At 36.1% G+C, this 15525-nt stretch overlaps 1 protein-coding gene across 1 annotated transcript in view; it reads left to right on the forward strand.

Moving 5' to 3' along the window:
- Positions 1 to 14689, forward strand: part of LOC136832736 (uncharacterized) — a 300576-nt gene extending 285887 nt beyond the window's left edge. Inside the window, exons 3-4 of the mRNA XM_067094253.1 lie at positions 13762 to 13873; positions 14625 to 14689. Of these exons, the coding sequence (XP_066950354.1) occupies positions 13762 to 13873; positions 14625 to 14689 (177 nt within the window). The remainder of the gene's footprint in view (positions 1 to 13761; positions 13874 to 14624) is intronic.
- The last annotated feature ends 836 nt before the right edge of the window (positions 14690 to 15525 follow it).

Consider the following 15525-nt stretch of genomic DNA (forward strand, 5'->3'; position numbering starts at 1 on the left):
TACTATCCCGTACTTATGTACATCATAGGCCTACTAAATATGGTTGCTATTTTCCTGCTATGATATTATGAGAAGAAGTGTACCATTTTATTGCCCAAGAAGGTTATGTCTTCACTTCTTTTTGTCAGTTTGTCTGGCTGCCGGTTAGTCGGAGCAAATGACTAGATATGAGTCAAGATTTGAATCTGGATCTGGTGCACCGAAAGATGGTTTTGTAGGGAACAAATTTTCTTATCGGGGTCAATATGTAACAAAGTGAAATTGGTCAATCAATCGAACTATTTACAGCATTTTGACTTGCCTACTTAAGAGCCATGTAGGCCTACAGACTTGTCCGCACGGGTGAAGTTGGCGGGATTCCGAGGGTAGTTAGGCATCTTCTCACTCAAAATGTTTTCAGTAATACTGTTTAGGAAGCCTTTGGTATGCATGCGAGACAGTCAGATTTTTGGCTCAGTGATAAGATGTAACACGACAGTGAACCAGATCCTGATTAGACGAACTGTTTTATTGAAAAACACCGGGACGTGTCAAGCAGAACGAACGACTAAATAAAAAGAACCCATATAATAATTTGCATATTTATCACCCAACTATACATCATTATCAGCATGTGAGGAAATTTGGTCCAGAAAACCGTTAGCATTAGCGCCCTGTATGGCCGCAGAAGAAAATTACGGATGGTGTAGGAGCAGTGTTAGCATAACATTCTCGCTTTCAGACTGGAACATAATTTCGCAGTTGTGCAAACAAGGCTTTTGCATAAACATTCCACAGGCCAGGGAGGTAATTTTAGCGCAGTGGCCTTGTACACCTTTAAAGGACTTTGAGAGAGAGAGAGGTATTGCAGGAAGGCTGTGACTTCAGTGCTAGAAAATTCAGGAATGTTAAGTGTTGATCAGGCTTCAGCAACGAGAGAGAGAGAGAATAATATACAAAATTATTTCCCTTACAGACTGAACCGTTTAGTGTATGCGCAAAATCCACTCGAAATATTAAATTATACGAAATTATGTCCAAGTATACTGCTCTGGGGTTGGTAAGGAAATTACTTTGTAACCAACCACACCATCTCCTTAGCGTCTCATGATAGATTGAAATAGCGTCAGGGGCTGATCTCACCGGTACTTTCGCTGTCAGAAAAAGAGGCAGGGATAAATCAAGAAACAGGAAGACATTACTTTTCTGACAATCGGCTACCTAGTGATGAAAACTCTCTCTCTCTCTCTCTCTCTCTCTCTCTCTCTCTCTCTCTCTCTCTCTCTCTCTACTGAAATCAAAACTCAAGTGTGCTCAAGACACGTGAAATTAAATTTTTTTTTTATTAAGTATCCCGATGCGTTCGAGATTTTTTATTTACTATTCTAAAAGTTTCTTAAGAACTTTAACTATTTAACGAGAAAAGAAAAATAGAGAAAACCTCATATACAGTATATATATATACACACACACACACACACACACACACACACATATATATATATATATATATATATATATATATATATATATATATATGTATGTATTCCTTTAACAGGGGATATCACCAGATTAAATACATAACGGTCACTGCCACATTCAATCTTTAATTAGCCAATCATTGATGAACCTCCTGTGAATAAAGCGCCCACAACAGTAACCACTTTAATTCACCTACAGAAGATATCAAATAATGGATGGACCAAGAAATGAAGGTGGTAATGAAGAATAGGAGAACCAAGAAGAAGAAAGGGTGATGATAGATTGCAGGCAATGGAAGAAGAGGATGAAGGAACTAATAATTTAATGAACCCTTTTTTTTTAGTAGGTCGATACCAGGTTCGAGCCACTGAGACTATTCGTTATGTAGGTAGAGGGACTTTCATAATGTAGACCTAGAAGTGAAGAAAAAAGACATTCTGATGACTGAACAATGGATAAAGAAAGTTAAAGGAAAAGTTAGAAAAAGCAACTCCTTAATAGTAAATAAAGCTAATTTCTTGATGATGAAAATTCTTCGTAAGAAGTAAGGAAATGATGATAAACTGAGGCCTAAAGACCTTACGAACTTTGCCGATGAGTTTTCTGACCCGTCTGAGAACTCTTCGAACCTTGATGGAGGGGATTATGAGGGATCAGCTTTTAGCCGAATTTGATGGTGAAGAAGGTGATGATGCAAGGAGTGAGGATGATGGATCGCCAGGTGAATTATTAAGACATTCCGTGTTGATGTTTCAAGATGATTATCATGACGAAGAGAATGATGAGGGTAAGATGAAGAGGGAGGCGAGGATGAGTATAATGATGATTTGGTCATCTTACTGAAATGTGTGATAGATGAAAGATTTGGAATAGAATCGAATACCTCTAGGTACTGGCGTGAAGATAGAATAAAAATTATCCTTTAAACAAAAAGAAAGAAAACAGGAAAATTACAAAGAAAAAAAACGAGAGAATTACATAGATGGAATATGAATTGTGGGAGGTACTTGCTGGTGGTCCTGTTAGCAAAAAACTGTCCCATGTTGATTGAAGGATCGGTGGCACTATGTTGATGGGGTGGGGAGCTCTAAAACTCGTGCTGGGAGTCCAGATTAGGGCCAGGCCGCAGGTTGTCTCTGCGAGCAAGACTGAGGGGGTGGCGGGACCTGTGTGTGTGTGTGTGTGTGTGTGTGTTTGTGTAGGGGGGTGGGGGGCTGGGTTCAGGATAGAGTTCTAACCCTTGGAGAGGCCATTGTGTCTGTTGGCTTTTGCATATGGTGAAGCAGCCTTTAGCTTCTGTTGCTGTGGGGTCCCTTTTGATGTGGTGGTTATGATGTGTTGCACATGTGGGAGAAGAATGCTTTCTCATTTTCTTGAATCCTGTTGATCCTTACAGGCTGCGTCTTACTTTATGCAAGAAACTTTTTGTTAACTATCTTGCAAGATTATTAGTAAAAGTAATGATATTACTATTAGCCTGTGTGTCTCTTAATTTCTTTGGATATTTCGTTTGAAAAAGAAAAATCTTCGCGTAAAAGTTCTTAATTCTCAAAAAGATTTCTCGTAGTTTCACAACTCGGTTAAGCACCTCATGTTCAATGTTTCTTAATGATTTTCATGTGGTTTTACGCTACCTCGGTACTAGCATGGACAATCATTCGCTTTTTTTTTTCTTGAGAAGTGTGTCTCCTGCTTCTTGATACTGTCTATTAAAATTTCGCTAATTTATTAAGAAAGAGCACTCACTCACTTCATATTTAAATGAAGTCATATAAAAACCTCAGTTAACTTGGCCTCTTCACGAGTACTAGTTCTGATGGGATAAGCTGTGTCAGTATAAAATATATGTAAATATATATATATATATATATATATATATATATATATATATATATATATATGTGTGTGTGTGTGTGTGTGTGTGTGTGTGTGTGTGTGTGTGTGTGTGTGTGTGTGTGTGTGTATGTACGGATGCATTTCAGGGAGATGTGAGATGGGATTCCTGAATAATTCGTCAAGTATAAAAACGTAAGGTTGATGATATTCTTGCCATTATTGTATTTCCCTTGTTCAAGTGCACTGCAGACATTCGAACTCAGTTTTCTGCGCAGGCGCGGTGTATTCACAGTCTGGATAACATAGGCATCTACCGAGGAAGTGGTAGAGGCTTGAAGGCGCTTTAGCCCGGTGCCACTCCTGAAGATGTACGGGAGGAGTTGAAGGTTAATAATATTACTAGGCCCTGATTCATTTCCTGTAGAAGAGAGTTATGATATTACCACCGCCGTTTCCTTTCCAGAACGATAGTTACAAACAGATATGGAAATCGGTTCATTGTATGTGAAAATACTGGCAAAGTTAGTTTATTTCATATAATATATATACATATATTTATACATATACATGTGTATATATATATGTATGTGTGTATATACATACATTCAAAACAATATAAAACCTACATTGACAACAGAGAATATAGTGTCATCGGTCATATTGCCAATCCAAAAGATTTAACAGTCCTCGAGTCGTTGTATTTAGCTTAACTTCTTTCTGTGGTGGTTTCTCTCCTATTATTTCTTTACTGTCTCACCTCTGGGTAGGTTGTCTTTATTTTTTTCATTTTTACTCTGTTATATTATAAATGAATTCTAAGATATTACTTATAAGTGTTTTTTTTATCTCTTTTTGATGCGCAGCCCTGAGGATGTAATTCTGTAGATAATTACAATTACTAAACGTTGGTAATAAAATAAAAAGACAGCCTAGTGATGTGTGGTATTCGTCCTTCTTCTTTTCAATATATATATATATATATATATATATATATATATATATATATATATATACATACTGTATATATATATACGAGTATATATATATATATATATATATATATATATATATATATATTTATATACAGTATATAGTTTTTCACATAATTGAAAGCTTTTTACCATTTGTGATTACTGAGGAGAACAAGTCTTAAGAGTAGTGATCTCAACCACTGTGTTGCAGGTAAAACGAATAATTATTATCATTTTAACGGTTGTTGCAAAGGCAGACTTTAAGTGTTGTTAACTTAATTAGATACACTCGTCTGATAGATATCGTCTAATATTCTAAGGATTAAAGTGCCTCCTATGGAAAGAAACCCAATGGATAAAACGAAAATATATCTCATTTTTCCTTAGCGTTCTCTACTCGTTAACATGGTTTAATTTATGTCATTTTATCTTCTAAATGGAGAGTAGTAATTTGCTGTTGAAACTGCCAGACGCTGCCCCAAATACAGCGCACAGAGACCAAGGGGGGTTGAACCTCCAGTGGTGCAGTCTGGGTCTAATGTAGTACCACCCATTTGCCATGAAATATGGTCCATGGCCTTGACCTTTTAGTGTCAGTGTTCGTGTAGCTTTGGCAGAGAATATCAACAAAAACAGGATAATTAAGTCGATGGAGAATGCAGGGGCATGGCAATTCGCGTTGGTGAAATTTATGTAGAGCTATTCCACTGAAGACTAATTATGGCAGACCCATAATGATTTTTTTTTATGCTTCTTAGTGATAGTATATATATTTTGTGCAGTGACAAAACTGTTAATTTACTTTCAACAGACTCTACTTCCCCTCTTACTTTTAAAAATTACATTGTCCATTGTGTTATAAGTGGAGATCGTAATTTGTACAGTGTATGTGCTAGTCAGATTTTTTGTTGTTTTTTTTACTTGGGCGCTGGGTGATGAAATGCAAGCAAGATGTGATGGAAAATGATGTTGATTGTTAAGAAATCCGCTTGGAATGTTTGAATATGGGGTTAAATTCAAGAACGTTGACATTACAGTAATAAAAGGCTCTTATTTACAATATAAACGTATGTATAGGTTGTAGTGGGATAATGTTAGTTTCAGAAAAGAGAAAAACTGAGCATTTTAGGAGGTAAATTATCCTCTACAGAAAGAATTAACAGTAAGACTTGGTATGTTAGCATAGTGAATCAAAATAGGCATTTCTATAGTGTACTGAAGGGATGTGGGTGGACCTTTCAATACTTTTGAGTGAGTTCACTCACCAGCATTTATTTTTTATTTCCCCCAAGAGTCTTTTGGCACCCCTCGTCGATGGATGCGGGTGAACACGATAAGTCTGTGAGCCGTCACTACAGGAGTTAGTTAAGAATAAAAGAGAAAGATGGATAGAAGAAGGTTTATTCAGTGCTACGGAATATATAAAAGCAGAAGGGAATTTGGTGATCAGTGAAAAATACAGTCGATCTGAGGTTTACTAAAGAGCGAAGTTCACTTGGCTATCGTTATTGCCTTAAACGTCTGGTTCTTTTCTATAATTAATAACATACGAAAGGACTGAATTAATACCATCTTATAAGCTACTTTCATGTTGATTCCTTGTGGGAGTCCAGAGTCACGAAGGCTAAAGGTAAAAAACGCTTTTAAACGTCAAATCTTTCATTGTTGGTCAGTTAATGACAGGATTGAAGGCTTCCTCATTGGGGTACATCACAATGCTCTCTCTCTCTCTCTCTCTCTCTCTCTCTCTCTCTCTCTCTCTCTCTCTCTCTCTCTTCTTCTTCTTCTCGCAGTTTTTCATTGTGACGATGGAAAATGCGTTTTAGTTTTCTGTAAAAGAAAACTATTATGCCGGCTTTGTCTGTCCGTCGCCACTTTTTTTCTGTCCGCCCTCAGACCTTAAAACCTGCTGAGGCTAGAGGGCTGCAAATTGGTATGTTGATCATCCACCCTCCGATCATCAAACATCCCAAATTGCAGCCTTCTAGGCAGAGTAGTTTTTATTTTATTTAAGGTTAAATTTAGCCATAATCGTGCTTCTGGCAACAATATTGGCTAGGCTACCACCGGGCCGTGGTTAAAGTTTCATGGTCTGCGGCCCATACAGCATTATACCGAGACCACCGAAAGGTAGATCTGTTTTCGATGGCCTTGATTATACGCTGTACGGAAAAGTCGATTGCACCGAAGAAACTTTGGCCTAGTTTATTACTGTCGTTCAATTAAAGGTCGTCAGACTAACAGCCTCAGTTTATATGAAAGGCATAATTATAACTTTTCAGTCATTTACTTTACTCCCATTTCCGCCTCCTTTCTTCAGTCTTGCTGTGTAACCTCTCTAGCTATTACTTCATTGTGCAACTCTGGGGTTGTCTCTCAGTTCCACCTTTACATCCTTGGACTTCATCTCATTTATTTTCTGGATCTATTTCACTGGGTGGCCGAAAGTGCCCCAGTGCTCAGCGTGACTTACAATTCTCATTTTATTTTCTTTTATAACTTTTTTAAATATAAATGTGGGTGGGATTATTATTTTTCATTGTAGAAAAGGGCTTTATTGTCAATTATTCTCGTAGCTACATTGATGATAATGAATATAAGTACCAATTTATTTTGATATTTTAATATCGAAATATCAATAAAACTTTTTTGCTTCATTTGAAAAAACTTGCTAAAATCAATTAAAAAAACAGCTCCGCAAAATTAGTCAGCCAGAAAGGAGAAGGGGTTAGGAGACGTACACAAGCGAAGATCCAAAATCCATCTGAAAAGTTTCTAAAAGTTTTAAAACTTTGGTATTGACGGGTGACGGACGACAAGTTAAAATTACCAGGACCTTTCCAGTTTTATTGCAGAACTTTGCTTCTTGCGTAACTTCGTTGTCTGAGGATTATTGAAGTCGCCGCGATCGTCTGCAAAGGATGTTCTTTAGCGAAGGATGTCGCTGGAATTTCCTCCGATGCTAGGTATTTTTTTTTTCCCAGGGGGGGTCCTGAATTCTGAAAATCCTGTGTGTGTGTAGCATGCATTTAGTCTTTTTTTTTTTTTTTTATAAAATTATCAAAATCAAGAATTAACTGGTGAAGCAGACGTTTCCATTTAAATTTTGAAGTAGGGCAAGGAGCGAAAAATATACTGCCATTAGTTGGTTAATTGTTGCGTTATTTTGCGTTTATTTGCTTTCTTGCTGTTTCTGCTTATACGAATCCATATTTCCCCAAGATAAGTAGAGAATAATGTGCATATGTGAGAGAGAGAGAGAGAGAGTTGGCTAGTTGTTGCATTATTGCTCTACATCCTTGCGATATAAACTAATATATTTTGCGTGTATTTGCTTTCTTGCAGTGTCTGCTTATGTGAATCCATATTTCCCCGAGATAAGTAGAGAATAAATGTGCATATGAGAGAGAGAGTGTTATACAACTCAGCAAACTTATAGGGTACATCCATTTTCTCAAATATTTATATAATGGCGCGTGAAATGCAATAAATTTAAAAAGGTCTTAATTACATATTTTTCTTTCGTTTTATCTTTTGATACTGAATAAATTTTAGATTTACGTTGTTTTCATGTTGGTACTTTTATTTTGAAGTTGATTGTTGTTTTCAGTTGAACTGCAAAAATACGTTTATACGAAAATGCAAAGATAAATTTGTACAGGAATGCTAAATATATTTTCACAGAAATATGACAGTATATTTTAAGCAGCAGCAGTATATGATATTACTCGTGAAATACAGTATCTGTATGTCGTAATTTAAACGTGTAACAGAATATTCCATGTCTTTAAACGTGTAATTCCATTTTGTCTTTAATGAACTAACTGAACTCCACCATTTTGTTGTTATTGGCCTTGCTGTTAGCTTAAGCTTTGTCTCCAAAAATCATTCTGTTTCTTTCCTTTACCATTCAGGTGCTTGTGTACTTATTATTATTATTATTATTATTATTATTATTATTATTATTATTATTATTATTATTATTATTATTATTATTGAGAAGATGAACCTGTTCATATGGAACAAGCCCATAGAGGCCATTGACTTGAAATTCAAGCTTCCAAAGAATATGAAGTTCATTCGAAAGAAGCAACAGAAGGTAATGGGAAATACTGAAAGAGGAGATCAGTTATTAGAAAACCAGATAAATTAAGAAATTAATAAAAAAAGTTTACAGAGCAGCTTCCTCCGGCATTTTGTAGTTTTGTTACCAAATTCTATGCCACTTGAATATCGGGTAGTTCAGGCTGTTCCGAAGATAAATAAATAATTTACACATCTCTTGAAACTGTAATCCTTTTGGCTCAGGTTCTGAACATTTTAAGCCACCCAAAACATATTACTTTCGCTTTATCAAGAGCTTTAATGTTACGTCTGTATCTGAGTAAGGATTATGCTGTGCATTTGATATCCGCCTTGCCTCAAGCTTTCTAACTTTCTAAACTTATATTTATTTATACATAATTATATATTTTGTGTTTATCTCATCTCTAGTTATTTGTTTTTCTTAGTCTCTTCTCTTCTTTTCCCCTCTTTCACACATTTGCTTTCTCTTCGTATTTCCTAATCTGTTTAGACGAAGGATTTTACTCCTTGAAGAATAATATATATATATATATATATATATATATATATATATATATATATATATATATATATATATGACTTAGAGAGACAGAGGGAGAGAGAGTATCTCTCTCTCTCTCTCTCTCTCTCTCTCTCTCTCTCTCTCTCTCTCTCTCTCTCTCTCTCTCTCTCCTTCCTTCCTGCATAATATATTTGCAAGGTGCATATCTTCAAAGTTTTCATATTTATGTGATAACTGACTGGAAACCATCTGAGTGTATTTCCAAAAGCTTTTGAGTTTATTGTTTGTTCATGTTAAGAATATTTTACCTCGGTAATCTAGGCATCTTTGTGAGAGAGCGAGAGAGAGAGTTGTAATTTGTGGTATAGGTTTATTGTAAGCGAAAACTCGTATCCACTTGATTAGAAGTGTTGTATTTATTTGTTATGGTTTGAGAAAATGAGTAATATCTAATTGTGTATTTAAAGTTTTCACATCTTACATTGCTTATTTGTTTCATGGAAAGTGTGCCCAAATGATAGGTAATAATTATTGTAGTTTGTGGTTTGTATCCTTTAAATTTTGTGACCGTATGTTAATGTGCTTTGTAAGCTATATTCATTAGACATCGTTGTATGTGAACAACATTGTTAAAGTTAACATAATATTAATATAACAGATATACGGCGTAACAACTAAGGCATTTCACCGTACGAGAAAAACACACATCCAAACGGTCAATCGTTTAATATTTCATGAGGGAGAGAAGGGCCTATTTGTCAGCGATTAGAATCAGCTCGTTCCTCAAAGATTGACAGCGTATAATTCATACGTCTTCATCGATCATAAGCAGTTATTTCAATCACACGGAAAAAAAAAATAACTGCCAGAATATTTCTCCTTTATGGTCCCCTGCTAATGAATTTTAATCACTGACCATTAACACATTCCATATATTTACGTGCTCTCTCTCTCTCTCTCTCTCTCTCTCTCTGGCAAGGAGAAGCGACTTGGGACTCATTTCTCGAAAAGTCCTATTTGCTTCAGTAGTCTGTCGTTGTTACACACACAAAATATATGGTTACATGCATTTTGTATATGTATATATCTATCTCTATCTATCATATATACATAATACACACATATGTGTGTATATCATATATATATATATATATATATATATATATATATATATATATATATATATATATATATATATATATATATATATATATAAAATGAATAGATTTAGAGTAGTGTAGCCATCGTGGTCCAAATGACAACAGAACTCTTCGACTTTTATAAGCCATTAAGAAATGATCCGAGTCAGATGGCCTCCAAAGACAATATTTATGAATAGCATACTCGCTCTTATCGTAAATAAACTGAACAGATGACCATAAACCCATTGTTCCTCCTGGATTTATACACACACACACGCACGCACACAAAAACACACGCGCATATATACTGTATATGCATGTATGTATATAAAGTCCACAAAGAAAAATGAGAGAGAGAGAGAGAGAGAGAGAGAGAGAGAGAGAGAGAGAGAGAGAGAGAGAGAGAATTTATAATGTAAGCGTGGAATGCTTAGTAGATCAGAAAATTAGGGATGTGTCTAGTGTGGCAGACGGCGTTACTGATAATAGTGAACGTCAAATCCATCATTCCAATGTTCTTTAGGCAGTGCTTCATATTCGTTCTCACCGGGCATCTGTTTCACTCTGATTAGTTTCTCTCTCGCTCCTGTCTTCAGCATCTGAAGAAGGGAATGAGTTTGACTCCAAGAGGAAATGATAGGCCTAATTCACAGCTTGAAATTAATCGTAACCATCACATATTTCCTTCGGTGATATGTAGACTGTGCGGCTTTCAGTATGCATCTGTGGTCTCTGATAATGATGATGATGATGATGATTGTTGGCGTTTATTTTTGGTTTTGAAAGGTTGTATAGGTTATTAAAGTTCCATATGAACGTGAATACCAGCTGTGCATTGTCAGTTTCTTAACGTAGGTCACTCGATTTACATGTCACACATTATGTCCGTTAAAGAGAATAATAATTACGTTGTAGAAACTTGCATTCATGTCGTTTTTGTATCCCTGTCAAGAGAGAGAAAAATGAAACTTGAAAGCGGTCGAAAAGCCTATATGTCCCACAGCTCCATCCCTTGAGTTCATTCGTGTCGACGGGTATCCCCATAAAATCTTAGAAGTTGAGAGACGCGAATGCGCCTTGCGACTTCGTTTGTATTTGAGTATATGAAAGTTTAGAGCCGCATTCTGAGCCAGAAACTTCCCATAATTATTATCTCGATGTTAGCTCTTATACCACCAGCCAAAATAATTTAAATTCATAATTATCTATTTGGGTATATATATGGAACAAAAAAGAACACACAATGACAGAATGAACGCAGAATGACAGAATGTTCAGGGAAGTAAAAAAATATTGTATTTATCTAATTACTTAATTATTAGCATTTCCGTGTATGACACCCATCCATCTAGTTGACATTTTTTTTTTAGTACGAGGTAATGACCTCGTATTGACCGCTCTCTGTTGACCTGTCTTGGTGCTGTGCATCCTGAATGCTGTTAGACTCAGTAACTCATTCGTATTCCTCACATCCCAATTGTTTTTGAAACCTGTAGAAAATCTAGTTAATACACATGGGCGTGTAAAACTTCGACGTTGATATGGTGCAGGAATGACAAGGGCCGGTTTAATCATCTTTTTGTCGCAAAATTACGGAGAGAATGGCAATCAGATAGTGACAACTGAGTTATTTTAAGGAGTGTGTTCGAGAGTAACATTTTTATTGTAATTTTTGTACCAGAACTTGAAATTCTTAAGTTTTCATGTGAAAAATCACTTTATTTGATCTGGAGATAACTAGGTTCCCCACTCTCTCTCTCTCTCTCTCTCTCTCTCTCTCTCTCTCTCTCTCTCTCTCTCTCTCTCTCAAGCTGTTGATGATAAATGGGCAAATACACTCATACAAAAACGCATAATCACGAACATATCCTAAAAACAATATTAAAAAAAAGACATTTACAAACCCGAACTTGAATGTTTCAAGCTGTTAAAGTATCTTGAATGGTGCAAACCTTTAAAACTCCCTTTTCTAATGGAAAATTCAATTAGTGAAGAGATTTCACGTTCCATAAAATTAATTTTACTGTACTCGACCTTGGTCGGCCTTTCAGCGATAAAAACAAAAGGTAGCAGTTCATCCCTTTCAGAACAGAGTTCCCAGCGGCACAGAATGTCGACGAAAACGGTATTCTGCACACACTTCCCTCTCCTCCCAGGTGTAGGGTGTAGGTGTATGTAATCGTGAAGTGGCTGCTTCCCACATTTTTCAGAGGCGGTGAGACAAAGCTTAAGGCCAAACGGGTTAATAATCGACCCTTCAAGGCCTATCCTTCTTGCTGTTGCAGCCTCATCGCTCTTGAGCACTGCAATGATGGAAGGTTGCACGCGAGTGAATGGATTTCCCGCCCTTCTCTTTCACTTTTACCATGATGTTTAGTTTAGCTCTTTATTTTATAAGCGAACTCTTCTAGCGTTTGTCTTGAAGCTTATGTATAAGGTGGAATAGGTTGTCATTTAACACAACGAAGCTGTTCAGTAACGGAAATAGGTATTGCTTTAATTATTACAAGTGAAATACGATTCTGTATCCTTCTTTGTGTAAATTCACATCTGTCATGACCTTATAAAACCTTTGTTAGCTGAATGCAAAATACAAATCGCTAATCATGAGAATGATTATAATATTGTTGAAGTCAGTACGCAGATGTATAGGCGGTAGAAATTCAGCCTCGAGTTGCCGTGTCATAGGATATCCGTTTTCTTTAGTCGGTTTATAGTAACATAGAAAACGAGCTTAAACTCATCAATATATCCCTAACTCCTGAATAGAAGACATGAATGACAATTCATATAGAAATGTCTCGAGTTAGTATTTTTTTTATAGAACACCAAGTGACAGGCACTTGGAATGGGTAATGGAAAAGAATATAAATGAAAATTAAATGTAAATAAAACGCCAATAAATGTAAGTTAAAAGAAACGAACAAACAAACAGACGTGTATGTGACTGAGGAACAGATGATCATGGATGTGTCATAGTCTATTCTTTATTAAAACCAGCAAAGAATAGACTTGAATGGCCCATTGAAAAGTTAGTTGATAAAGAGAGAGAGAGTGAAAAAGTGTTAATTACAAAGAAACGAGAGGTATTCGATGTTTAAGATAACAGATTGCCAAGGAGTAGAATCAATAAATTCGTACAAAGGCAAACGAAAATATTGTACCAAGGGTTCATCAAGGCATACCCAATGAAGGTAAAGGTGAGGAATAGGGCGAAAAGTTAGACTTACTAAAGGGAAACAAAGCCGCTTTGTTATTCTTTGTCTTCTTTGTTCTTTATCTTACAATAGAAGGTTATATTTAAACTTCTGTAATGCAATACTTAAGAGTTATTGTTAATGCTTATGAAAGGTAGGAGACACTCTCTCTCTCTCTCTCTCTCTCTCTCTCTCTCTCTCTCTCTCTCTCTCTCTCTCTCTCTCTTCTTATGCTGAGAAGACTGCTTCATTTCCTTGGTTCCCAGTGATTTGAAATTAGTGTATGCCTTCAACAGAATGGTTTAAACACTCATACCACTGAAAACCATTTTATATATGTAGTTTATTTCCTTTACCTGAGGAGTAGGTTAATCGTCATCATTTTCAACTTCTCATCACTTCAGGATATCTTTTTCAACTTCTTATGACTTGAGGATATCTCTTTCAACTTTCCACTTCATTTTGGTGCAGTTCAAAACGAATGTCTGTCATGATGCCATTTTATTTTCATTTGACGACCCGTAGAGTATAATGAGTCTAATGTGCCTTCCTTTGTCTCTCAACAGCCCGGCACAGTGGAGGCACAGCGACATGTCTTCAAGGCGAAGAAGATCAAGAAGTCTCGGCCGTGCCATGTGTGTCATCAGCCTATTGTCAAACTGGGCTCCTGCTGTAGAGGTGAGTTCTTTTATTTCAAGGCAGTCGGGTAGGTTTCGTAATGTCATTCATGTAGTCGTTATCGGCTTGTCGACTGCATACTTCTTGAGCTACTACAATGTGGCTTTTCCGTTTCTTCAAGTGTCCACAATAGGAGTGTTTATTGACCCATACCCGGTTATTTTATTTTCGATTATTTCATAATCTTTGCTCACATAATGACTTCATAATGAGCACTTGATCCGAGCGCCCTATTCCTTGTTTAAATCCACGCTGCTCTTCCTTAGTAATTCATGTCGTCTGTCTTATATTCTCTCCTGCGATCATACCATATACCTTTCATTGGAAACTGAGTAAGTCATTCTCTTTTATATTTCTAACAGTGATCACTACCGCCTTTGCTCTCATATATAAGAACCGTTATTCCTCTCTTCATTTCCTTGGGAACCTTTCCCGCATTCAGGCAAACTTTACACACTTTAGTCATTCATTCAATCACGCTTTCACCACCATGCCACAGCATCTCACTTGTAATTCCATCAACAACTAGTCCCTTGCATTCTTTGACCTCTTCCACTCCTTCCACTGTGACATCAGTCATACCTACCTTACTTCTACCCATTGCATCTACAAAGTACTCACTCCAACGACAAGAAATCGGCATTCCATTGTCTATATAGGTATATATTAGCTTCCAGTTCCAGGTTTGAGATTCTTAATATTTATAATACCTGCTATTACATGGTACTCAAATGTTTCCTTCTCCTTACAGTTTGCAAGTACCTGGTGCACAAGGCCTGCGAACCAAAGGTAAGCCTGGTAATTATTTTGCTATGAAGGTTTCTGCTGGTGGGTAAATGTGGATATGCACAAGAATGGCGTGATTACACCTTATTTCTTCCAGTAGTGTTATTATTCTGTGAAGCCTAGGCTGGCTAAATAACCTTTTGCGTTTTACGTGTATAGAACTGAAATATATTTAGTTCAAGTAACGTTTCTTGAGCCTTTCTGATGTAGACATAAATAAATATGACACGCCAGTTGTAATTGAAACATTTTTTCCTGTGTCATTTTCATAGATATTTCTTTGCGACTTGGAACAACTTATTGACTTATTTGTTTTCAGAGAACTGAAATTTGTCTACTCGCTAACGCACAAGGTTATTTTCTTCCTAGCAGTGTAATTTTGACTTAGATTTGCTTCTGTGTAGAAGAATGTCTGATCAGTGATTGGCATGCACATTAATGCTGTTCATGTGTATAAAAAGTTAATTGTTTTACTTTTAATATTATTTTGCCACTTAAAAGTTTTAAATGAATGTTGTCATGAGGTATGTCATCTTCACCCATTTTGATGTAGTGTTTTATAGTGGTGTCACGAGCATGCGCTTTCTCAATCATGAGGAAAGATGGTAAATACGCTTTGATATAGGAATGGTTTGCTTTTGGAACGCTGTATTGGAAATGAATCTTAGTTAACTCATTTTTGTAGAGGATAATTTATCCGTAGAAGATCTGGAAAAAGAAAAGGTTGCTTCAGTGAAATTTTATTTTTTGTTTACGGAAATGTCCTTTTTATGAAAGTATATTAAAAAAAAGAATATATTTGTTTCGGATTCATGGAAAAGAAGAGGTTGCTTTAGTGAAATTGAATTTTTTTTTCACTGAAATGG

Source organism: Macrobrachium rosenbergii, chromosome 50, assembly GCF_040412425.1.
Source record: "Macrobrachium rosenbergii isolate ZJJX-2024 chromosome 50, ASM4041242v1, whole genome shotgun sequence".
Taxonomy (NCBI): Eukaryota; Metazoa; Arthropoda; class Malacostraca; order Decapoda; family Palaemonidae; genus Macrobrachium; species Macrobrachium rosenbergii.